This window comes from Silene latifolia, chromosome 2, assembly GCF_048544455.1.
Source record: "Silene latifolia isolate original U9 population chromosome 2, ASM4854445v1, whole genome shotgun sequence".
Lineage (NCBI taxonomy): Eukaryota > Viridiplantae > Streptophyta > Magnoliopsida > Caryophyllales > Caryophyllaceae > Silene > Silene latifolia.
The window spans coordinates 184,487,961-184,514,076 of NC_133527.1; the positions used below are offsets into that span (position 1 = coordinate 184,487,961).

General features: G+C 36.7%; 2 protein-coding genes across 3 annotated transcripts; one reads left to right on the plus strand and one right to left on the minus strand.

Moving 5' to 3' along the window:
- The first annotated feature begins 4,455 nt into the window (after positions 1–4,455).
- On the plus strand, positions 4,456–10,619 carry LOC141643681 (uncharacterized). The gene is made up of 8 exons (XM_074452932.1): positions 4,456–4,583; positions 4,617–4,761; positions 5,572–5,618; positions 7,138–7,246; positions 7,369–7,567; positions 9,167–9,296; positions 9,916–10,092; positions 10,176–10,619. Exons 1-8 carry the CDS (start codon positions 4,545–4,547, stop codon positions 10,323–10,325), a joined length of 996 nt encoding a protein of 331 aa, XP_074309033.1. The 5' UTR covers positions 4,456–4,544; the 3' UTR covers positions 10,326–10,619.
- Positions 10,620–12,966: 2,347 nt separating this feature from the next.
- On the minus strand, positions 12,967–24,711 carry LOC141643682 (uncharacterized). 2 transcript variants are annotated; one of them, XM_074452934.1, is made up of 6 exons: positions 24,149–24,711; positions 23,935–24,011; positions 23,817–23,853; positions 22,571–22,772; positions 21,054–21,465; positions 12,967–13,352 (listed from the first exon to the last, which is right to left on the minus strand). In XM_074452934.1, exons 1-6 carry the CDS (start codon positions 24,336–24,338, stop codon positions 13,041–13,043), a joined length of 1,230 nt encoding a protein of 409 aa, XP_074309035.1. In that variant the 5' UTR covers positions 24,339–24,711; the 3' UTR covers positions 12,967–13,040. The 2 variants fall into 2 exon arrangements, with proteins under 2 accessions (XP_074309035.1, XP_074309034.1); XM_074452933.1 differs by having other exon boundaries at positions 22,571–22,775; positions 24,149–24,710.
- Between the last annotated feature and the right edge of the window lie 1,405 nt (positions 24,712–26,116).

Genomic DNA, 26,116 nt, shown 5'->3' on the forward strand with positions numbered 1-26,116 from the left:
TCTCTGAATACCTGTCAATCTGCTCCCCATTAATTGGATCATCACAGGCGTACACGAATACACGGGGTCAGCCACGAAGCTGAGTAGGTAATACAATTAAACAGTAACACAGAACACATACTCCTCCATCACCAACACCGCCGTCACAACTCACAACCCGGACAACCCAGCCATACCGATCCCCGGTAGACTATAAATATCGACCGAAGCCGATCTGCCAGCTCGCAGCTGAGGACACCAGGGCAAGTCCTGCAGAACCCGCCTGGGCCTTATCACAATGTCATCATCACCACCTCCACCAACTCCAACGTAATAATATAATAAAACAATTTAACAATAGTACTTAACGAAATGAAATCAGGCAATCATATAATAACATGTAAATCACCGATTTAGTCAATCCAGTCACATAATATTATATCAAGTCCAGTGTATTCCCCTACCTCAGTACTGCAGTCAAAAGTCGGGTGCTTAGTAATATTCCACAACAAATTCGCCCTCTGAAAGACAAATAGATAATAAACAATTACTTAAACCATTCCCTTCCCAAAATAGAAAGTTACTAAAATTAGAACTTCTTAAAATGGAAAGTTTCCTTGAATGGAAACTTTCCCGATCTAGCAGTTTTCTATTTTACCAACCCGACTCAACCCGTCTCTAAACATTTAAATAACTCGGAAATTAATTAGCTAAACAAGGGTATGATATATTAAGTGATAAAACAAGTTTTTTTACGTTTAAAGGAATTAAAACAACACTCGCTAACACTACCAACCCGTCTCTACAACCCGCACCTTCACACTCCCTCACAACCCTCACGCACCACCCTAAACCACCACGAACACCACCTGCCTTGCTCCCCTCTTCGACCCCACCACCAGCAACCAACCCCAGGTGGGTCGACTGCCGCCGGCGAGTCGAACCAGAGCCATCATTTGGCCTGGTTCACCACCGAGCCTCACCAACACCCCCCTGTCCTCGTCACACCACCACCGCAGCCACCCCCTAACCTCTGCCAAAACACCACCGCTCTGCTCGCCGTCTGACCACACACCCAGACACCGTGACACCACCATTTCGACCTCCCCCGAGTCCACGGTGGTGCCACCCCAACCTAGGCATCTAAAACCCGCCTGAAAACCCCCTGCTGCACCCGTGTGATCTACCCTATCAACATCCCCTCTCGCCGCCAATTCTGCCGCTAAGAACCTCCCTAGACGCCACCAAAAGAGACGACCCAAACCACCCTGTACCATACCCCTGACACCAAACACCAACACCCCTTCCCTGAGTCACGACAACACCAACAAAACCTGACAGAAAACGAAAAGAATAAAAGAAGGAGTTGCACCCATACCTTTTCCGCCACCTAAACAACCACCAGGGTTAGCTATGGACGTCGACAACCACCCTAGGACCCTCCTTGCTGCTCCGACAATATCCACACTCACTCACCCTCTCTCGATTTGTGTGCTTGATGGGGAAGTGTGCCGCTGAAATGGTAGGCGTGTGAGGGGAATGGGGTTTTGTAGGGTTAGGGTAGAATTAGGTTAAATGTTTAATTGGGTCATGGGTAAATGGGCTAGGGTCAACGGGAGGTCAACGGGTAAATGGGTAAGTGTAGAAAAGAGCTTAGTCGACTTGATTCGTTCAGTTAAACCCGTCTTAACAAGCTTACTTTAAATTAATTCTTACGATATCAATACGACCAAACAATGAACTCGACTCAATTAACGATATAAAATACGGGGTATTACACTATGAGTCTCTGACTTCCACATATTGACGACTAGTGTTCGATTATTTGTGTAGGCATATGGGAAATCAAATGAGTAATGTCATAAGACAAATTGAAATTTTTTCAGAAGTTTAAACTGAAGAATGAACGCCCCAGCTAGTCCCGTAACTCCACTATTTCGTGACTCTCTATTTTATTCCAAAAATCATTTTTATAAGGGTGTGTTACCCTTTAATTCACTGCTACCGGTTAACTAAAAGAATCTACTCTTATCGTGCATATAATTTTCTGATTGTTTACAAGTATATAGTTGTACAGATGAGCTGTAGGTCTTTTATGGCCTTTATTATAAGTTGCGCTTTTTTTTTTTCTTTCTGGGTTGAATATAAGTTTATACGGGTCCAACTTTGATCTTACCCGAAGTATAATATATTTTCTTTGTACACAATTTTGGTCTGTTTTTTCTTATATTTTCTACCCTTTTTCAACTCCTGTGATCAATCTAAAACAACAGCCTTTTCTCCTTTGTGTGCAGATTCTAGATAACTGATAAATCCAATTTATATACATTTTATCCCCATATTTTAGCTCCAATTTACATGCCATTATGCACTATCTTAGTGATATTGAGCTAATATTTGATTTCTAGTTCTATTTGTATGTTTTGTCATGTTTTGTAGGTATAAGAGCTTTTAGGAGTTTAATCCTACATATTTGCAAGTAAACTAGAAGCTTGGCTAACAAAGAAGTAAGATGGACTAGCATGAAGATAATGCATGGACTTGCATAAGCAAAAGTGATGGATTAAATGAAGAAATGCACAACAAAGTCAAATGGAAGTCAAGCCCAAATGCAAAGTCCACAAAATGCAAACATAAGATGCTAAATATTGGATGCTACTTTGGATGCTTTGAGGAGCTTGGGATGCCAAAGGTGTGATTAATCGGGTGATTAAACAAGCATTAAATCATAAGCATTGGATACCATTTTATAATTAATCACAATTGAAGACAAACAAGCGAGAAACACACGACCCCGATCGGGGTTGGCATCCCCGATCGGGGTTGGCATCCCCGATCGGGGTTGAACAGTCCACGGGTGTGTTCAATGCTCCGTCAAATGCATATGTTTCCCTTATGATCTCCTATAAATAGAAGCCTCTAGGGACGACTTGGAGACAACCTTCACACATATTTTTCCATCTAAAATTCTCTCTATATATTAGTAGTAGCTTAGCTTAGATTAGTTTTAGTTTACCTTAGTTTGTTTACATTTCCCTTAAGCATTTCAATTTATAATATAATTTCCATTCAAGTCGTATTCAAGTTACATTTCAAGATTATTTCTATTAAGCATTGTTCTTCAATTCCTAGTTCCATTTCCATTTCAAGGTAATTCTTTTCCTATTTTCATTATGTTTATTATTTCAATTGTCGTTAGTTTAGTTTACATTTATATCATGTTAGAGTAGTTTCATTTTGTCTAAGGAGTAAGGGAAGCCATGCATGATTAAGTAATATGTAAATGTCAAAATAAGGTTAAGTTTATATTGTCTAATTGTTTTTATTACATGTTTGCACCTTAATGTTTAATCTTTGTTTAAAGGCCTTATTTATCGATTAAGTTTGTTCATTCGTTCTAAAAGTCGAGAGGCATGGAATTGAATCAGACTAAGCATGTGTAGTAGGACGACCTAGTCATGGACGAGAGTTTATCTAGGACCCGGTCTATGGTTGACACTAATATCGTAAGGTGGGTGTCTCTAAGCCTAAACATTTATCGTATAATCAACTTCCTAACTTGACATGAACATTTACATAATTAGCATGCGTGACCCGACCTCCCTAGACATTTTCTTTATTATTGTTTTATCTTTACATCACTTCAACCAAATCAAATCAATCGTTAACCTACCGAGATAAAAGTTCAATCCATAACAACTAATTAACAACTCCCGTCTCTCTGTGGTTCGACCCCTACGTACTACATTCATTTGTTTTGCTAGGGTATAAATATTATTTTTACATAGGTACACGATAAGCCTATCAATAACCAGGTAATAGGGAGTTCGTTGCAAGATTATAATACCAGAATATGGTCTTTGTAGAAGCTAGATTGCTACAAAGTTGATTTTATCGAGTCTAGACTATAGTTTATCTAATACATGTTGAAAAGTACAGGTATTGCGTCTAATTTGTATAATTTGTAGCTTAAGTTAAAACCCATAAGCTGCAATGAGAACATTTTGTACATTATAAAGTATTTGGTGACAACGTTTAGCTGGATTCTGAATTTCACCTTTCTTAACCAAGATTTTTCTTGAAAATTTGGGTTGGGCAATTATACGAGTAAAAAATAATTTTAGGTAAATCAGTAAATACTGAGTTTGTTCAATGATGCTACAACATGAAGTTTAATCCCTTTATTTTTCGACTTATAATATTACTAACATTATAATCAGTATATTACAACATTCTATTATAAGTACAACTCATTTATATAAATATTGTAAATTTTTACGAGCTCTATATATATAACCCTCACAAATGTCGTGCTTTAGCACGTGATCTCAACTAGTTATTAAATACTTGAATGCTTGCAAACCCCAATCAGCTAAACTTGAATTGTCTCAACCCAACGCAAATACCGAACTAACAGTACTCCGACCCAAATGAGACCCTGGTCAGGTACTCAGGTGTAATTCCAAAATCACAAAAAAGAAAGAGCAACATATAAAACCAGTCACCTCTACAGTCCGCGAGTTGCCAACCAGTTAGAACTGTGCTAAGCCGGAAACTGAAGAAAAATGGCAGAATCAGGAGAATTGCAGAAACAAGAAAACAATGGAGGAGGAGGAGGAGGAGGAGGAGGAGGAGGAGGAGGAGGAGAAGGGGTTATTAATAAGGAAATGAAGCCATGGGAGCAACACTCTGCTGTTATTAGCATTCCTCGCTTTGATTACAATGCTCCCTCTTCTTTTCTTCAACATTCCTTTTCTGGGTTCCTCATCACTTGCCCTATTAGTCAGTCTCTTTTCCTGCTTTTTTTCTATACTGCTCTATTTCCTTTTGTTTGCTTTACTGGGTTTTCTTATTGTTTTGATGTTTGTTTGATTGATTAGGGTTTTTGACATTGCTGGTAATCATAAAGTTTTGATCTTGGTACCTATGATTAGGTTTTTGACACTGTTTATATTAGAAAATATTGGGAATTTAATTAAGTTTTTTTTTAGTGTTGTGAAATGTGAATCATAAGGGTGTTTGTTTCTTTGGTGTAACTGTGTTTGATGGTTTGGACTTGGAATCGGTTTTCGCCGTTTAGGTTAGTGCTGGACTGCTCTCATCATCAGAAGCATTGAGTGGTTTGGACATTGTATATTGAAAACTATTCTTCTGTTTCGGAATGAGATGGAATAAAGCAAAGTGGCTCACTAAACTAAAATTTATGTATCTCTTGTATTGTGAAGTAGATTGTTGATATATTTTACGATGCAATGTTCAGTATGGGCCATCAGTAACTGCCCATCTCTGTCTTTAACATAGAGGTAAGTTTGCGCATGTCAGAACCCCCTCTACTCCGCCATAGACAGGAGGCATTGAAGCACTGGGTCTGGCATAATGTTGTTGCTGCTCCCGTACATCAGAGCTTTCGTCCCTAGGGTTATGGTCGGGACTTCTATTCTGTTTTCGTAGTGTATTTTCCTCGATCAAACCCTTGCTTCTGGTCCTCTAAAGCTGATCTGCTTTTGGCGTTCCTCTGATTGTCTAATGTGATTATGATTTGTGTATAGTACTTATCACAGTTTCTAACAAGCTTCTGTTTTGTTTCCACAGAGAGGGAGAAAAGTGCAACAAAAGAAGCTATCACCATTCTTGGAAAGGTAATACCAAAGATTATTTCAATTTTACGAACAATGTCCCCTTTTTGTTTTGTTAGTTTCTATCCTGCTACGATGTGCTGCAAGGAATTAAATGCGGTTCTTTGAAGTTTTATTTCAACATGTAGGTGCAGGAATGTGTCATGTGTGCTATCATGGATTATTACTGCCCTTTAGTCCCGCGTGTTCGTTTTTGTAGTTTTTACGACACCATTGTCTTGAATAGTTCGGTAACCACTAAAGGTCAATTAGCTCGAAGGGAAAAGAGATAAATTTCTTGTCTAAGTTCTAAGTGTGAAGACGTGGACTCTCAAGCATTACAACAATAAAACATGAAACCCTGAAGCCCTGACAAATGAAAACGAATATATAGAAAAAATATGAAATGAGGGTAACCGTATTAGGACCATATAATAATAATAGCACCAGGTCGAAAGAAAACAGATTAACAGTAGCACCCACTAGCAGATTAATATCACCAGCAGGCGAGCAGCAATAGTATTACGAAGTAATATCAAAACAACTGAAACAATTAGTATTTGAGCTCTCCAGGGACATCTATCCACTATATACCTCCCCCACTTTCTTGTCTAATGTCTATAGCCATGTCCTAGCTAGGTTATTAGAAAAGTTAAATTCCCCTTAAATTTTACAATCCCATCCTCGAGAAAGTAGTTCCTTTTCCTCCTGGTGACACTATCTTGTAATTTTGTTTCGTTGAATTTGCCCTGTTATGAAATGTGCAAAATTCGTAGATTATCCAGAATCGAATTTTATTGTGAAATAACTTACACAGGCCACTACCTGGCATGTTCCAGAAGCATATAAAAGGCAAGGTTCATGAAATTGAAAATTTTGCAAACGATCCCACTACTCTTGTGGAGGAGTATGCTCATAAAAAGTCTGATTTTTTTTCAACTCCAACAAGGCAATCTAATATGTTTCTCCCTGATAACGAGTATACTCTAGAATTTTACTCGTCAAGGTGGCTTGTATACGCACTAGGATGACTCGTACACATTTAAACTAAAATTGTTTGGCCTTCTTTTTGTTGTAACCCTTCTACTATCGGTATTTCCAATCCAATATAGTCAATGGGTTTACTATTCTGTATGAGAAGAAAAGTAACTTACTCATGATGCAATAAAGGAAAGTAACTTACTCAATGGAAAGAGCTTCTGCAACTGTGAATTGATGCACAACTTTGGACCCAATTTCTTTGCACTGAAGACAATCTCTCAACAATATGAGAAGACTTATCTCAATGTTTGATAGTAGTTGTATTTTTGATATCTGATTCGTAGTGTCCTAGATTTCTAATTGGATCAAGTTTGCATGCTAGGCTGTTACTTCTTTAATGTCGAAACTCCTAATAGTTGAAAGTACAGTATATATAATGTTGCTTGAGATAGTTGAATTACTTCCGTTGATGATAATGAAGATGTACAACTGTCCGTTCTGACTTAAAAAGTGTAAGCTTCACATATATAAATATTAATGGTTCTTTTAACATCTGTTGTAGTATATCGAAAGCTCTGATAGTGGCTCCTTGAAGGAGTGTGATGTCAATGAAAATGTCAAAAGAAGGAAGTTATTTCCGGTGGAGGGAGAAGCAACTGAAGCTATTGAAAGTAAGATTTGCTTTTTCGGACCTGATTACTGAGGCTCAAATTAAGTTCATGCTCTGGTCCAAGTTGTGTAACAGTATGACTTGTTGGAAGGTTTATTACTGACTTCTAATACCTTTACGCAGATGAGCTGTCAAATATTGAGTCTACATCTTCTGGAACAGCCGACAATTCTATCAAACAAGCTTTAAATCTTGTGTTGGTCAAGGTGACAAGAAGTGGTTTGGTTCTCTTTACTTTCCCCAAAGGCAGTACCTGTGATCCAGTCCGGATTGCCTCCCTTGTAAATCAGTCGTTAGAATCAGGCTCTTTGAAGCGACCACTGTAAGTAGTCTGTTACACCCTATTTTAAGCTACGATCTAATGATCTATAGCGGAACCACTAGTAATATATATTTTCAGCCGTGCTTGTTTTCATTGTCTTTTAAACACTGTTTGTGCCCTTTAAGGGAAATTCTATGTACCAATTCCATAATAATGCTGCGTGTTGCATGCTGTAGGTACGTGGTTCCTTTGGCTGTGTTCTCATATATTATATTTTTCTATTTAGTAGCCAGCAAGCACCATAAACTATACATAGCAGATCTTAAGGGAATACATTTGAATGCTCTAAAATTGACGTAGAACTGACTTTTATAGTTAAAAGGCTCGCTTCAAACCCATGAAAATAGTTTCTTTTCTTCAACGTTGAGGTTTAAGGAGAATGTTGGTAACTAGCTATTGATTTTCATGGACATTGTTAAAATTTTCCTGAACATATTGTCTCATCCATCTTTTCAGTTTTCTCCTTTAATTGTGCTTAGTTGGATAGATTTGGTATTTTACGAGATCGCAAAGAGGCTACTGGGAAGGAATATATTTCTGAGCTTTTAAAATTTGCATTCTCCCTGAAACTACTGGGGTTGATTGCGAAATACTCTTTCCATCACGTTTAATAGTTTCCGTTTCCTTTTTGGCCCATCCCCATATAATTGACCCTTTTCTATGTCTAATTAATAAAAGAGTAAATCTCTCAATCTCTCTCTCTAATAAAGTAGCATAATTGCAAGGGTAATCCGTTATAGTGATATTGATTTTTCAGAATAAAATGAGAGTTAGTTGAATGGACTATGGAGGCAGTATAAATGGGCTGGAGGGAGCATGACCTAATCGTTTAGGCAGTGGAATACTCATGTGTTTAATTGGTGGATTTTAACCTCAAGCTATTTAAATTTCTACTCTGTAGATCTCGCAAAGTGTCGTTGACTCTGTCATACACCATTCCATTCCTCTTTGGCTCTACATCTCCTTTCTGACTGTTATCTAAAAGCTTATCAAATAACATGCTTGCCTAAACATACCCAACCCAGCATGACTCTTTGTTGGGTATTGTCTGTAAAAGCCCCACACAGGAGAACTTATAGGACCAAAATCTAGATCCAGCCCCCGCTTTGGGGCTGATTTTGACTCTTCAGCCCGTCCCAAATTGGCCTATGATCTCACTTAGCTCTCACTATGACTTTTGTGCATGAAATTTTAGGATTTGTAGTTGAGTTCCTTAACGTGCAAATGACATGCTATAATGGTCTTTATTGGTATGATTTGTGGATCAAAGTATCAAACCTTTGCAAGCGATATCACTAACTGTGTATTTGCCTACTTACAAAAGACAAAATTTTATCTGTGTTAGCTTCGTTGTTTTTTTATGCTATATGGAAAAAAAATTCTTTTAACGGTAATCAGTGAATTCTGACGAGCTTCATTCACTTAATATGGATACTTATGGTACTTACCTGTAGAGTCAGCACTATTACTTAGTACTCTGGACTCTGGAAATTGGTCTAGTGGGGCACCCATACTCCCATAGTAACTGGTTATTCACGACTGTTCTACTCGTGTTTTCTTTTTATACTTACCTGATTGTAAGTTTTTATTTCCCTACAGCTGGTGCCATCGCATTTTCCCTATTCAAGCTACTTGTAGGTTGAATGAAATGGAAGTTAGTAGCACTGTCTCAACTCTTGTTCGGAAGTTTGTGGATGACAAAAGCAACATACTCTCCAAACCTCTTAAGGTGAACCCCTACATATCTTGAATTGACCCATATAAAAAATTTGCACTCAATCACATGTTATGATGGATCCAAAAATTCCATACTTTGACGAGTAGTAAACTTTATTTGAACTTCTTGTGGAATAAATTTCTTCATCGATTAAGATTTTGATAATCCTTTTATCAGATTTGGCTCTTGACAAATAACAAGCCATCATCCCTTTTCCTTTTCTGTTGTATTCTTTTCGTGTCTTATCATCGCCTTTTTTCCAGTTAACTTCAGGAAAATGGGGATTCCGTATTTAATTTTCTAGGCCAATTGCTGCGAGTTTTAGGTGCTATGAGTTAAGGGACTATATACCTGAAGTATTAAAGGTCTTTTGATTCGCTATACTAATCTCAATGCCTAGGAAGTTATTTTACCCATGATTTCTATTTTCTGAGAATTTGAAAAACTTGTTTTGCGAAGGAACCCCTCACATACCTAAGGGGGTCTAAGTAAGTCACTTCCTCGATTTGGAGAAATTGGTCATTTCAATTCATGTATTTTGTGTCACCCAATCATTTTAATACGTACTTGTTGCAGTTTCGATGGAATTTTAACTCTCGTGTTTGTTTTGTCGGCAACCACTTGATCACAGTTTGCAGTTGGGTATAATAGAAGAGGAATTGAAGAAACCGAAATGAAAACTATAAAAGGCAGTTCTTCCGACCCTAATTTGTATGCATTGCTGGATCGAAACAAGTGCTTCTCCATCGTGGCGGGTGCAGTAAAGGCAGCAGTATCCGATTCAACTGTAGACCTCAAATCTCCGGAGGTAATAAAAACTCGCTATATGCATTTATCATCTTTAATCTTCATATATCTTGATCATCCTTCTAAAATCTAAATATATCACAGCTGTGTGTTCTAGTTGAACTGCTCCCGTTATCTGGGGTGCCCAACGGTTCATTAGTAACTGCCATTTCAGTTCTTTCTCGAGACCTTGTTGACACCAAGCCGAAGCTTTGCATCAAGGCATTATTAGGGTCCGACTCTAAAGCTAAATGAGACGAGCCCTAATAATTTTGTTGTTTTTTTTCACCACGGGCCATCATTTAAGGTTCGCTTTGGAGATGGCTTCGTATCTTGTCGTTAGGCCAGAGTAGACCGGCCATGGACAAGTCAAAAATGTGGAATCGAGTTGTAAAAGTCCGGGGAATGATCGTGACGTTTTCATCCCTTTAAATTTTGTTAATTAAAATTTGCTGAAGAACTATACATGTACATTATTTGATTACACCGATCAAGTATTACAAACTAGGTTGAATCAATTTTATGATTTTTAGATTTCCCGTCTCCAAAGGTGATTCCGAATGACCACACATGTATTATTAAGGTGTTTCGATGAGTCCTATGGATGAAATATTGCAATATTATGTTAATTTGTAGATCGAACCAAAGAAAGGTAACTCGTCTAGCAATACTCTAGTGACCAAATGTAGGCTTTGGCCGCACACAGGCTGGACCGTACTTGAATTTTTGACCCACCGACAAGTTGGTTACCAGGCTGAACATGTCTCGTCATATCTGCTTATTTTGTGCGTCGAATGAGCCGGGTACAATGGAAGGAACGACCTGTATACAACTCTAATAACAAGGTTGATTGATATTCGGCCAGCAACACCCTGTGTTCAAGAAATACTCCGTAACAAATAAGGCCAACCAAATGCGGGGTAGGGCTGAACACGGGTTGAGCCCTACTTGAATTTTGGCCCACGGACAAGCTGTTTAAGCCGACTTGGGACTGGTTAACAGGTCATACCTTTCTTAATTTCTGAAAGTGTTTTGCCTACACCCGCTTATTTTGTGGGTCAGATTAGCCTGGTTTAAAGGACGGAACTGCCCGTTCGCCCATGAGTAGCTCTATTAATAACAAGGTTGAATAATTGTGTAAGGTTTAGCCATAAAAGGTGAAATAATAAATATATGTGAACATTTTTACTCTGAATCATTGTACTGGGCTCATAAATTTATACAGTAACTCACAGCCGAGTAATAGTGTGGGCTGTACTTGATGTTACGAGGGTGAAGATACAACACAAATATAGTAGCATTTCAACATACATCTACCAATGACGGACATATCCGTCACAAGCTTGCGACAGGTCAAGTACTATCCATGTGATTAGATAAGACAAAACAGATTGTCACTCCCTAAGCAATCTGCTTTTGTCTTATCTATCCACATGAGTATTACTTAACCTGTCGCAAGTTTACGACAGATATATCCGTCACTCCGTTACAAATGAGAATTTGTGAGATCAAGGTGGTTTATATAGTTCCCTAAGTACCTCTTTTATGGCCGATCGGTCATTCCTTGTTTCGGCATAATTATGAGGTGAACCCAAGTCAAAAAGCAAAGTACTAGAGCATGCAATATTTATTGTTGACATTTCTTTTCATGCGTATTCGACTACTCTCTTACTCCGTATATCTGTAAATTTAGAGTGCGAAGACTAGTTATAAGTTGGATGGATTACTAATAATATCGGTTTGTAAGAGGTTTTAGAAATAGTATCTCACTTATTTTTATATGTGAAGCCATTGTTCTATACCTCTTTCTAGAAGTCTCCTATAGAACCGATCTTATGGGTAATAATATAAACCAATACCCTCATTGGGAAAAAAAGACACATTTCAAAACCAGAAGACATGACATCCTTCCTACCATTTACCTTGTTCGGGTATTAAAAATGGAGGGAAAGGGAAAGTTATAAGACGGCATCATATTGCTTTATTTTCTGAAAAGTTTCATATAATAACACTATAGTTTTAGGTGTTTTAGGCTTTGTTTGGATATCAAAAATGTAGAGAAAGGGACGTTAGGGGCTAAGAGGGAAGCGGAGGAGAGTTATAATAGAGAGCGATAGTTTTCCTCCAAATCTTTCCTATATTGGAGGGAAAACAATTTGGCTTGAAGAAAACGGTGGGATATAATGGACAATTTTTCCGAAATTTTTAAGATAACACACAGTACATTCTTACTTAAATCCCGGGATTTTTCAGTATGAACGAAAATTATTTTCATGCATTCAAACATTACATTGATTGATTAATGCTAAAATAGAACAAAGGAAATTCACCCTGAAGAAAGGAAATTCGTCTTACTGCTCAAATTGTTGAATATATTCATATATATTGGGGTAAATATTGAACAAATTTATCTGGTCTTGTCACATTAAATCATACAGTAGCACACAACCGTAAGTACATGTTTTGGCTGAACAAAGTAATAGGGTAAAAGAGTAAAACTGTAATTGATGCTATGGAAGTGAAAATACATAATACAGTATCCTAACTGACCATCGCCAACGTTGATCCGTCATTCGCTGCTGTTGGTAAGATTATCCATAGTCTCGTCAAGCGGATAAAGCACCGTAATTGTACCAGAAGACTGGAACTGATGCTAGTGGCGGAGCCAAAATTTTAAGACAGTAGGGGCGAAAGGAAAATATTATAAAAGGGCCTCGTAAAAATTCGAAAATTTTAACTAAAAATTTCAAAATTTTCAAACTTCAACGGGGGCGACCGCCCCTGATCCCCCTCGCTCCACCACTGGCTACAATGACAAAGGAATATGGGGAAAACTTGTTGCCCTAACCGGAGTAGATAAAATTACACCAACACAACGCGAGGCTAACTCTAGATTCATATATATAAATCTAATATAATTCCGTGGTTTAATTAGCTACTACAATACAAATATTAGAAAATCTAATTAATTTAGCTACTACAAAGTGAAATAGATAGATCAAGATTGACGTGATGTTGTACATGTTCATCCCAAGTCGAAGAAGACGAATATGAACTAATCGCTTGTTCACTAATTTCACTAACGTTAGTTGAAGATAAGTTATTGTTGCTCTTTTGGGTTAACAATGGCGACACTGGTCGTAATGATAGAGACAATGATACCGCCTCTTTCTCAACCTCGGCCTTGATTTCCTTGTTTCGCCTTATAGATGTGTCGATTGCATCCAAGTTGTACCAACCTTGTGCTTGATTTTTGGGTTGGACATTTGCGGTGCTTGTACCCTGCACCATGTTAATGCAAAGACATCAAAATGAGATACTCAATTTCTGGTAATATATACTCACTCGGTAATTTTATGATGTTCCCATTTGACTTTTTAAGAAACGTGGTCAAAATGTCACCTAAAAAAACCGCAAAAAGTCAAACGGAAACATCATCTAATTACGGAGGAAGTACTATACAATATACTCCATACTCGTTTGTTAGTAAAACCGTTGCCTAGAATTTTAGCGTGTTTTTGGTCGATAATACAAGGATTACCCTAATCTCCTTTTTATCACTTCTCGATAAATATTAAAAATTTAAGAATTCACAAAAACAGACCAAACAGACTCTGCAACAACGATAAATAAGGCAATCTCCTTTACTAAACTCATCTTTTCTTCGTTAAAATTTATTTAATTCGAAAAAGTCAATAATAAAACCAATAACACCAAAATTAAGACATAAAAATCTCAACAACACCCCAACCAATTTCATTCTAGTAAGAGAATGTTAACTACTTATAATTTCCAATTACTAAGAGACAAATGTTGTACATTTTCAACACACATTTAAAATAGGGAACTAAAAAATTGAATATCCAAGGCCAACTGTGTTAGCATTGTACATACATTGGTCCACAAGTTGGAAATAGAAATTATTCTACCTCAGAAAATCTCTACCAAAGCACTTGTATTTCAAGAAAAGTTCCCTTTTTACTAATGGTTTTGTAACATCTGCATGTAATAAATGTGATAACATTTTGTTTTTTTCTCCTTTTTACTCTTGTTATAGCATTTTTGTGCACACATTATAAGCAAACAAATTTTGTCTTCCCTTAACAAGTTAAACTACTATTAATTCATGGTAACTTCAACCTAATCTTATTTTTTTGTCTTAGCCCTAGTCTATGAATCATTTATCAAGCAAGACGATCGATTAACATATATATATATTTCGAAACATAAAATTATATCGTATATGCATAAAATTCATGCATGGTCAAGTAAAGGTAACTAAAACAACCAACGCATACGTTAATATTGACGACTGTAACATATTTAAAATGTATAAATTGTTACTCTAACAAACCATAATATAATCGTAACAGATAACAAAAAAATATAAATAGTCAAAAGTGTTGGAATAAGAGCGTAACAATGGACGAAAGACAGAGAAAGACAGAAACAAAAAACCAGGAAGAATACTTATCGAAACAGAATAGCAGTGCCGTGGTAATGAAGCCACTGACTTGAAAACAATATCGGCACGACTCCGGTGGTTATCGCCTACACGCCGTACGTTTCCCAAGGTTAACACTGCAGCTTTCTAGCCGCACCACTGAAGCAAGAAAGCTTTGGAACAAACAGGAACTTTACCCGGAAAAACTCAGAAGCAATATTTGAGAGTAGATGAGAGAAAGAGAAGAGAGTTGTGTGTTGGTGCGCTCTTCTGTCAAGTGAACAGCTCCTTTTATAGGGGGAAAAAGAGCTGTTACACAGACAAAATCACAGCAATTAAGAGACGTAATTAAGGGATTAATTACGCTCCCTTAATCTCCGCAATCAATAGTCATAAAAACATTTGACTAAACAGATACACTGAACCTGGACCTAAACCAAAAACACACACAGCCCAAAAAGAAAAGAGGGCCTTTGGCCCGCCCCGCAGGGGCTCTACCCAAACCCAAACCCGAGCCCGAGCTCGAGCCGGGCCGGGCCGGCGCGCGCGCGCGTGTGTGTGTTTGGATCAGACTCACAGGCCCAACACTCTCAACAAAAGCCTCCTTGGTCCAACTCTTATCCACTTGGGGACAAGGTAGATATAAAAACATCAAAACTCTACCTTTCCCCACCGATGTGGGAGAATGGCAAAACTCAATTGAGTTTTTGGCTTTACTAAGCCATTACTACCAACAATCCCCCACTAATGGCGAAGAGAAAGCTAAAGAGATATTCCGGGTAAGGAAGGATTGGATACTTAAACGTTCAATGTCTTTCGACTTGAATTGACGTATTAGTGAAATGAGGCAACAACTTACTTTCAACAAGTGAATATCTTTCGATTTGAATTCCTCGTCGAACTTCGGTCGTTGAATTCCCCACAACACATATCATACCTTCAAAATCTGTTTTATTCCGCGATTTCTAAGTGCAACGCTTTTAAGCCATGCGTTTACCCTGGTTTAGGTGAGTGCTCTAGCGAGAATTTACATATTCACACATAGATGGTGGCTGGGCCATCACACCCCTAAAGGTAGCTCAAGTGCTTCTCGCAGCACTTCTCACAAGAGCTATTAAGGACAAAGTCCAACCTCTATAGAAAACACAATCCATCAAGTGCGTCTCAAAAGCACCACCAAAATTGGCTATGGATATCAAATGCCATAGGAATGAGCTATAGAGTCCATCAAGTATCACACTCAAACTTGATTTAAGGACTTAAGCCCCATTCCCTCGACATGTCAAGGACTACTCTCCTTGTTAACCCCTTAGTAAGGGGATCGCAAGATTGCGTTCGGACTTCACATAGTCCAAGGCAATCACCCCATTTTTCAGAAGTTGTTTTACCACACCGTGCCTGATCCGAATATGTCGTTTCTTACCATTGTAGACATTATTCTTAGCAATACCGATAGTCGCTTTACAATCACAAAGAAGGGAGACGGGTGCAACTGTCCCCCCACATAGGCACGTCTGCTAGTAAGTTCCTCAACCAATCGCTTCTTGACCCGCCAACTCAAGAGCAATGAACTCGATTCCATGGTGGAGCTAGCTATACAAGTCCTGTTTTTGCGAGACTTCCACGATATAGCTCCTCCACCCAAGGTGAACACATAACCACTAGTGGAATGTATTTCATCATTACCTGCAACCCAATTTGCATCACAATATCCTTCTAAAACAGCAGGAAACTTACCATAATGCAAACACAAATCAATTGTTCCTTTTAGGTATTTAAGTAAACGACGAAGTGCATTCCAATGCTCTCAAGATCAAGGGTTATGTGTATATCGACTCACCTACTAACAAAGATAGGCAATGTCCGGTCGAGTACGATTCATGAGGAACATAACACTTCCTATAATTTTAGCATATTCTTCTTGTGAGACACTATCACCCAAGTTCTTACACAAAGATATACTAGCATCATAAGGAGTTCTAGCAGGTGCAACATCAAAACTATTAAATTTCTTCAACACTTTTTCAACATAATGTGATTGACTAAGGGATATGCCACTTGGGGTTTTCATAACTCTAACTCCAAGGATAACATCAGCTTCTCCTAAGTCTTTCATCTCAAAACGTGATGACAAAAATTGTTTGGTTTTATTTACAACAAATAAATTACTACCAAGAATTAACATGTCATCAACATATAAGCATATAATCACACAATCTGACCCAAACATTTTAGAATAAACACACGAATCAGAATTGTTAGTTATATAGCCATCATCAATCAGAGTGTTGTGAAATTTCTCATACCACTGTTTAGGTGCTTGTTTCAGACCATATAGTGATTTTCTCAGTTTACACACCTTACTCTCTTGACCCTTTACCACAAACCCCTCGGGTTGCAACATATAGATCTCTTCATTTAGGTCACCATTCAAAAAGCGGTTTTACATCCATTTGATGTACTACAAGATCATGAATAGCGGCCCGAAGAGCAACAAGAGTTCTAATGGTGGAAATTTTAGTCACGGTGAGTAAGTATCAAAATAGTCAATATCTTTCTTTTGTGTAAACCCCCTCACCACAAGTCTGGCCTTGAACCTTTCTATTGTTCCATCAGGTCTCATTTTCTTTTTAAAGATCCATTTGCTACTAATGGGTTTACTACCTTTAGGCAAATCAGTTAACTCCCAAGTCTGATTAGAAACAATAGAATCTAGTTCATTTTTAATAGCTTCTTTCCAAAAAACAACATCTATAGATCTCATAGCCTCATCATATGTTTTTGGATCATCTTCTATTAAAAAGGTAAAACAAGCTCATCAAAAGCACAAATATCACCTGCGTTTTCAGATAAGTGAAGTCTGATAGCATCAGTTCGGATGAAATCACTCCCGTAGCTCTTTTCAACTCTGGGTCTTTTGCTCCTTCTCGGTTCAACTACATGATCCACAGAAGTACTAGTACTCGCATGCGTAGAACTGTCAATAGGGTTAACAGGCACGAGAGAAACAACAGGGGCATCGGGTAGTGATCTGTTTCCTTCTTCAAAGGAAATACCGCTCAAAAAACTCGGCATCTCTAGCCTCGATATAGACCTGTCACTTAAAGACATGAACCTATAAGCAGAACTGTTTTGAGCATAACCAATGAAAACGCAGTCATAAGTCTTAGGTCCAATGGTTGGCCTCCTAAAGCTAGGTAAGCCTACTTTAGCCAAACACCCCCACACTTTAAGGTAACTTAAGCTAGGAGCATAACCTTTCCACATCTCATAGGGTGTCTTGTCTAGTTTCTTATGAGGTACCCTGTTAAGAATATGACAAGTCGATAGCACCGCTTCCCCCACATATCATCGAAAGGCGAACTTAAAAGCATAGCATTCATCATTTCTTTCAAAGTTCTATTTTTACGTTCAACTACACCATTCGATTGAGGTAAGTATGGTGGGCTCTTTTCATGTATTAAACCATTTTTCTCACAAAAATCTACTAAATAACCGGAGCCATACTCTCCTCCTCGATCGGACCTGACTCTTTTAATCTTCCTATCAAGTTGATTTTCTACCTCGGTTTTGAACTTTATAAACATGTCCTCGCCTTCACTTTTATTTCTAAGCAAATATACTTTGGTATATCTAGAAAAATCATCAATAAAAGTGACATAATAATGTTTGCCACCTCTGCTCATGGTGTTTTTGAAGTCAGCTAGGTCGGTGTGAATTAACTCAAGAAGACTCGTTTGTCTAGTTGTAACAGGTCTACTAGGTTTCTTAGCAAATTTGGCCTCGACACAACTAGGACACTTCTCATGAGTTTCTGAAGATAACGAAGGAATAAGCGACATAGATTTGAGCTTTTTAATCGAATCAATATTCACATGACCTAATCTACCATGCCAAACATCAATAGACTCAAAGAATATAAGCGTAAGTAGAAGCATTATTATTAATGATGGGAGAATCAACATTCAAAACAAATAAACCCCCACAGAGATAACCCTTGCCCACAAAATCCCCATTGCGCGACATTACAACCTTGTCAGCCTCAAAAACAAGTTTCACACCAGCTTTGTTTAGCAAGGCACCAGACACGAGGTTTCGACGCAAAGTAGGAACATACAAAACATTATTTAAAGCAAGAGTTTTCCCTGAGGTTAGTTTGAGAAAGATCTTGCCTTTGCTTTGGGTGATAACAAAGCAGAAGAAGAGTTACCCATGTAGACACATTCACCATCAGCAACATCTTCAAATTCAAAGAAAAAGATCCTTGTTAGCACAAAGATGCCTTGAAGCCCCCGTATCCGTAATCCAATCACTAGCATTTGCAACCAGATTAGCCTCAACCACTACAAAGAAAGAATGATATCATCCTTTTCAAAGAACATTAGCTTCAAAAGACAACTTTCTTTTGAGGACACCGATAAGCTTTGTGACCCGATTTCCCACACACATAGCAAACCGATTTGGTTTCGGATCTTTGAGGCAGGTTTGGTGAATTTCCCTTGACCAGCTTTCTTGGCATTCTGACCCTTGGATTGACCACGACCGCCTTTAGCCTTTCCCTTACCCTTGAACCTATCTTCTTTTGAAGACCCACCGGTTTCAACAAGATTGGCTTTTTGAGTAGTAAGAGACAATTGGGTGACTTATCTTTCAGACGATTAGCTTCTTCAGTCCTCATGTGGCCTACTAGCTCTTGAAGGGACAAATCTTTCTTCTTATGTTTCAAATGGTTCCTATACTCATTCCAGGAAGGGGGAAACTTTTCTAGCAAAACATTAGCCAAGAAAATTTCATCTAGTTTCATTCCCTCATTAGTGACATCGGCACACAAGTTCTCATAAACATGAACTTGCTCCATAATAGGTTTGTCATCTACCATTTGAAACCCAAGCCACTGCCCGACAACATATTTTTTCTTACCCGCATCGTCAGCCCCATATTTTTTCTCTAACAATTCCCATATAGTCTTAGCAGATTTATGGACCGAAAATAAGTCAAAGAGGGTATTCGACATATGAGTAAGGAGATGGAACTTAGCAGTTTTGTTATCCTTATCATGTTTCTTAATTGACTCCTCATTCGACTTAACAGCAACAGACGAAGGTGGGGTAGTCTCTACACTAGCAGCGGTTACAGCAGCAGGAGGGTCAGAAAACAAAACATAGTCGATTTCTAGTTGTTCAAAATACATTAGCAGTTTCTGAGACCATCTTTTGTAGTTCATACCGTCTAAAGGTTCCAATTTCGACAATTCAGACAGAATTTTGTTTGAGACGGCAGCCATTGTTACGACAGAAAAAATATTGTTTTCAAATTGTTGGAATAAGAGCGTAACAATGGACGAAAGACAGAGAAAGACAGAAACAAAAAACCAGGAAGAATACTTATCGAAACAGAATAGCAGTGCCGTGGTAATGAAGCCACTGACTTGAAAACAATATCGGCACGACTCCGGTGGTTATCGCCTACACGCCGTACGTTTCCCAAGGTTAACACTGCAGCTTTCTAGCCGCACCACTGAAGCAAGAAAGCTTTGGAACAAACAGGAACTTTACCCGGAAAAACTCAGAAGCAATATTTGAGAGTAGATGAGAGAAAGAGAAGAGAGTTGTGTGTTGGTGCGCTCTTCTGTCAAGTGAACAGCTCCTTTTATAGGGGGAAAAAGAGCTGTTACACAGACAAAATCACAGCAATTAAGAGACGTAATTAAGGGATTAATTACGCTCCCTTAATCTCCGCAATCAATAGTCATAAAAACATTTGACTAAACAGATACACTGAACCTGGACCTAAACCAAAAACACACACAGCCCAAAAAGAAAAGAGGGCCTTTGGCCCGCCCCGCAGGGGCTCTACCCAAACCCAAACCCGAGCCCGAGCTCGAGCCGGGCCGGGCCGGCGCGCGCGCGCGTGTGTGTGTTTGGATCAGACTCACAGGCCCAACACTCTCAACAAAAGCCTCCTTGGTCCAACTCTTATCCACTTGGGGACAAGGTAGATATAAAAACATCAAAACTCTACCTTTCCCCACCGATGTGGGAGAATGGCAAAACTCAATTGAGTTTTTGGCTTTACTAAGCCATTACTACCAACAAAAAGAATTTCTAATTAGATTAAATGAATACGGATTTTGCAATTAGGTGAACAAGCTCACATATGACTCCACAAATCTCGTATATAACATAGTCAAGGTCACCGATATATATGTAGGCCCTGTTCTTTTGGACTTAAAGTCACTTAATATAAGTTCACTTCAGATCCTATAAGTTCAGTTCAGTTCAGTTCAGATCCTATAAGTTCAGTTCAGTTCAGATCAGATAAGTTTCAGTCCAAAAGAACAGGGCCGTAGTGGCATACCAACATATAGGAATATAGGATAGTGGGGTCTGAAAACCCCCACAGCTTTCGGACAATAGACCTTTGTTAGTGTTGCATTTATTTAACTTGAAAATTTTACGTCTTTTAGGTTCTATCGATCCTGGTTATGCCACTAAATAACCTCATTAAGCAAAATGACAATATATAAAACAAAAAAATACCTGAAGATTAGGGAAATGAGAGTGAAGATTATGATGATGATTAAGAAGAGAGAAGGAAGGATGGTGGTGGTGCAATTGCTGCTGCCAAGCTCTGATAAAACTAAGGCCACTACTTGCTGCAGCAGCTGATGCATCTGCTACTGCATCTTCATTATCCAATCTGTTGTCCTGATGAATATCATCTTGTTTATTCAGCATCATTATTCTTCCAACTGTTGTATTTTTATTATTCTCAACCATAATTATATTTTGCATTGACTCTTGCTGACTTTTGTAATCATTACTCTGATTCTGATGCCACCAATCTTTTGTATTTGGATTTATTCTTCTCTTTTTCCTTTCTTCTTCCTCTTCACTTATTACTACCCTCCTCATTCCTTGCCTTTCTATCTTTTTCTCTTCCATTTTTGCCCTTTGGTCATTATATTCAAAAAGTATCAATTATAGTACTAGAATCAATCAATGCATCCAAGAATAATAATGTTGAATTATTTGAAACATAAGGATATACCACATTCAAAATGCTTAATAGCTTATAGTAAGTGTTTGAGTAATTCTACCGTCCTCCCGGAGGATGGTACTCTTCACACACAAGCCATTATAATATTCCACTTGAGTGGATTGTGTTTGTGTGTGACGAGTACCGTCCTCCAGGAGGACGGTAGAATTTTTGATAAGTGTTTACCTATTATCAGCAATAAAATTGATCTAACGGTATTTTTAACCTCCAATAATATTCACGAATCTACCTTATATAAAAAGTTCAATCATTTCTTTGAGACCACCTCGAAATTATGTATACATTATACATTTCTAAATTGTAATAAAATGTTTGCTAGTTTAAAGTTTTTAGACTCGAGACTTGATTTGAAACCTATTATCAGCAATAAAATTGATCTAACAGAATTTTTAACCCCGAATAATGTTTGCGGGTCTATCACTATAATTATGTATACATTTCTAAATTCTAATTACTCATTTCCGTTTAACTTTAACTAGAAGTTAAACGTTCAATAGTTTTCGTTTACTTTTCGGGACAAATTATATTGGTGAAATTACAACTTCACACCCTCAATTATTTTGTCCAAAAGTACATGTTATTTAGTTATGCATAGGGTCAATAGGTACATTTCACACGTATCATTGAAGTTTTTATGAGACTACATGTAAATCCATCTTATCAAGCATCAATTAAATCACATCAGAATGTTTGAATACGAATAAACACTGTCCCAACCAACAAGAAAGACTACTTCAAAGTAGATATTCCAAAAATTTAGTTTTGACTTATTATATCTATAATATGTGGCTCAAGTTAAAGAAAACACATTTAAGTAATTAAGTCTTAACCAAAATAGTCAAACAAAACAGTAACCGTAATTATTATATGAGACAGTCTTACACTATGAAATTATCCTAAATGAACGTTTTTGTACATAAAGTGACCGTCTCACGATATAAGACCGATCTAAGCTTGTAATTAAGTGTTAAGCAAAATAGTCAAAGAAAAGGCAAACCTTTTAATTATAGGGAAGGGTGAAGAAATAGTTGGTTCATGATCAAGAAGAATTGAAGTAGTATTAGGTAAAGAAGATAAATGTAACCCCACAACATCATCTTCCTTTTCTTCTTCTCCTTCAATAATAATGTTGTTACTTGTTGCATTGTTATCATAGTTCTTCTCAAAAGCTTGTTTACTTTTCTGGGTGAAACTCTTGTCTTCTAAACAATAAAAATAATAACAAAATAAAGATGTTAGAAAGTAAAGCAAATGATCCCAAAAAGTCATGCATATTACTAATATCATTTCAAATAATAACTTTGTCATGTTTGCACTTTTCTTTCCTTTTTCTTGTTACATTTCCCATGTTTGCATTGGTTCACAAAGTATGTCTTGAACTACAATATTGAAGACTTTTTAGTAATTTTAAGAATAACATAGATAATGATGACATTTAATTAATTAATGATTTACCCTCAAATTTCCAAAACAAGATGATTTGTTGGTTGATGAGAAATTTCAACTTTTTTTTCCTATAACATTTTTTTCCATACCGTCAATCAATAACCTAAAAGCGATGTTTTGATTAGAAGACTCGTGTTAGGCGACCTCAAATTGCTAAAACAAGAAGTATTGTTCACTTCATTTTTTTCCATACTCAAAAGCGATGTTTTGATCAGAAGATTATTCATGTTAATCGACCTCAAATTGCTAAAACAAGAAGATTTATTGGTCATTTGGTCCATGAGAAATTTCTAACTCATTTTTCTTGAACAATTTTTTTCCATACTACCTAAGAGCGATAATTCAATAAGACGATTCATGTTAGACGACCTCAACTAGTTTGGAACTAAACCTTTGTGTATGGGGTAGTGGTAAGCATATCAATGTGAAGGTGAAATGATAGGGAGAGATATTAAATGAAGTGAACAACATCAAAAGTCTCCATAAAAGATATAATATCTTAACACACAATCTTTGATCTCCAACACCCAATTCAGGAAACCAACCTAAAAACCTTAATTATACATACCTCTATTTATTACTATATCATAAAATCATACAACACATCTTCAACTACAAAAATCATGTCTCTCCATCTTTTACTAAATTTAAATGAACAAATTTAATATTTTTACCAATATTTATTTTTAACCAAACAAATTTAGGTAAATTTTGTCATATATATCATACTATACAATCAAGTAGTTGAACTAGAAAATCTAGTGTGAAATTAAATAAATTAAACTTGGATTATTTACCTGGCCTAATGTAGTCTGTCTTCATGCTCCTATACATCTGTTGACATAAATTATACATAAATTATTTTTACAAAACAAACGTATAGAATTCAATGGAATCGGATGGAGTAATAAAAACCTGAAGATGACTTTTGACATGAGAAATTGTAAGCCCTTTTACATCCATGAGCTGAAGAACAAGCTTTGGTGTTGCCTCTACTCATACCAAAAAAAAAAAAAACAAATTAAAAACAAAAGCCGCCTTTTAAAAAGACGATATATAAGAAGGGTCGGATGTACACAACCTTACGAGTCGAAAATAAAAGAAAAGAAGAAGGGAGGTTAAGACTTACTATGTTGACCACCAAGACGTTCAATAGCATGAATAAAGCAACGATGAAGATCAGGAGTCCATCTTAAACGTGGAACTTTGGATCTAATATATTGTCTAACACCACCAGAACCAGAACCAGCACCACCACTGTTGTTACTATTTCCACTGCTTTTATTGCTATTGCCACTCCTACCTCCACAAGTTTCCATTTTTGCACCGGGAATATTCAGGAAAGAATGTGGGGATTTGTTTAGTATAAAGCTTATCTTATATACGGAGAATAATATTATAATATTAATATAATATAATGGTGATATTGATGTGAGCTAAGGTTAGTACAAAGAATGAGAATAATATATAATGGGTGGGGGGGTTGACTGTATGTTAAAAATAAATAAAAATAAAAAGGAAAAAGAATTGAAGATCACGAGAGGGAGAGGGAGAGAAAGGAGAGAGATGGAAATTCCTTTGGTTGGGCAGAAGTGGCGCTGAAGAGAACCTGCAAAGGGTAAAATTCTCATCACGAGCTTCTGATCCTCTCTTCTTATCAAATCATTACACTTCTCCCTTCACTTTTTTGTTCTCTTCTCCCTATATTTAATCTCACCCTCCCCCACCATCCCCCTCTTTTTGTCTTCTTTTTTTATTCCGTCTTACTTAAAACGGTTTTAACTTAAGTCTTATATATATGCTTAAGCGAAATAATATTTGACTCATTTGAGGAAGACTGAGACCATGTTCTGTTCGGCTCTTAGAACTGAACTGAACTTAATAAAGTGGAAATGAATTGAAATTAAGGTCAAAAGAACAGAATCTAGTTATTTTTAATATTAATTACTATTATTATTATTATATATTTTTAATTTTGAATAATTATCAAATAGTTTCACAAGTATTTACTCGATTGAATTGAGTTATGTTCGAGTCAAAATAGATCAGTTTACTTGAGAGCGATTCTATTTTCTAAGTTAATAGATCAGTTCAATTTAGTTTTAAAGCGTTAATCCGAAAGTAGGGTGGCTAAGAGAACTAAATTTCCATGTAAGACCATTGTGATTTTATAATGCATTTTTCTCTAATATTATTTGGTTCATTTAATAATAGAAGTAACGTTTATAAGCTAATGAGTTATGACCATCTTATCTTATACTTCCTCCATTCAACTTTACTTTACCATATTTCTTTTTTCATCCATTCAAGTCCACTCTACCACTTTCCATAAAAAGCAAGTAAAATGACCCTTTTATCCTCATGGCAAACAATTATTTACACAAAATGCCACTAATTGGCCAACATAATTACCCACTTTATGGACAAATTAATCATTCATCCCATTTCTCATTGTACTTTTATTACTACTTTATTATTTTCTTAACATTTGTGCAAATTGTACTATGGTAGAGTGGAATTGAATGGAGAAAGTAGTATAAATATATAAAACTGGGTTGAAATGCTGTGGATGCGCCACGTGTCAACCCAACCTTAAATACATGTATTAATTACAGTTGAACATTAAATATAAACATAATAAATGAGGTATAAATCTCAGCAAAATATTAATTATAGTTTAATAAATTATATTATAAAATTATATTAAATAATTACGATTATTTGATTATTCTAAATTTACTAAAAAGTTATTTTGATAAAAAATATAAAATGTAAATAATTACGTTTATTGTGAAAAATGTTTTCAATTGAGTATAATTTCCATTATATTTATTGAAATATTTATTTTGATATGTAGAGATGATTAAAGTGAGTGTCTCACAATGTTTTACATTTACGTAAAAAAATATTTTGAGAAAGTTATAAAACTTAGACTATTATATCCATTATGAAAAATATATTTGAAAGAGTCATTGTATATATTAAAAACACAACTTTAAAAAAAAAGTACTAAGAGATAGGTTTTTATAGTGTGTGAATGAAAAAAATTATATTGGACAAATTGAATACATACGAGATTTTGATAAGTTTTAATAAT

Coding starts and splice junctions, on each gene's coding strand:
- LOC141643682 (XM_074452933.1), bottom strand. CDS start 24,338: ATGGAAACTTGTGGAGGTAGGAGTGGCAATAGCAATAAAAGCAGTGGA. Junction 24,012..24,148: donor ACGTCTTGGTGGTCAACATA/GTAAGTCTTAAC, acceptor TGGTATGAGTAG/AGGCAACACCAAAGCTTGTT. Junction 23,854..23,934: donor ATGTCAAAAGTCATCTTCAG/GTTTTTATTACT, acceptor TTATGTCAACAG/ATGTATAGGAGCATGAAGAC.
- LOC141643681 (XM_074452932.1), top strand. CDS start 4,545: ATGGCAGAATCAGGAGAATTGCAGAAACAAGAAAACAAT. Junction 4,584..4,616: donor TGCAGAAACAAGAAAACAAT/GGAGGAGGAGGA, acceptor GGAGGAGGAGGA/GGAGGAGGAGAAGGGGTTAT. Junction 9,297..9,915: donor TACTCTCCAAACCTCTTAAG/GTGAACCCCTAC, acceptor ACTTGATCACAG/TTTGCAGTTGGGTATAATAG.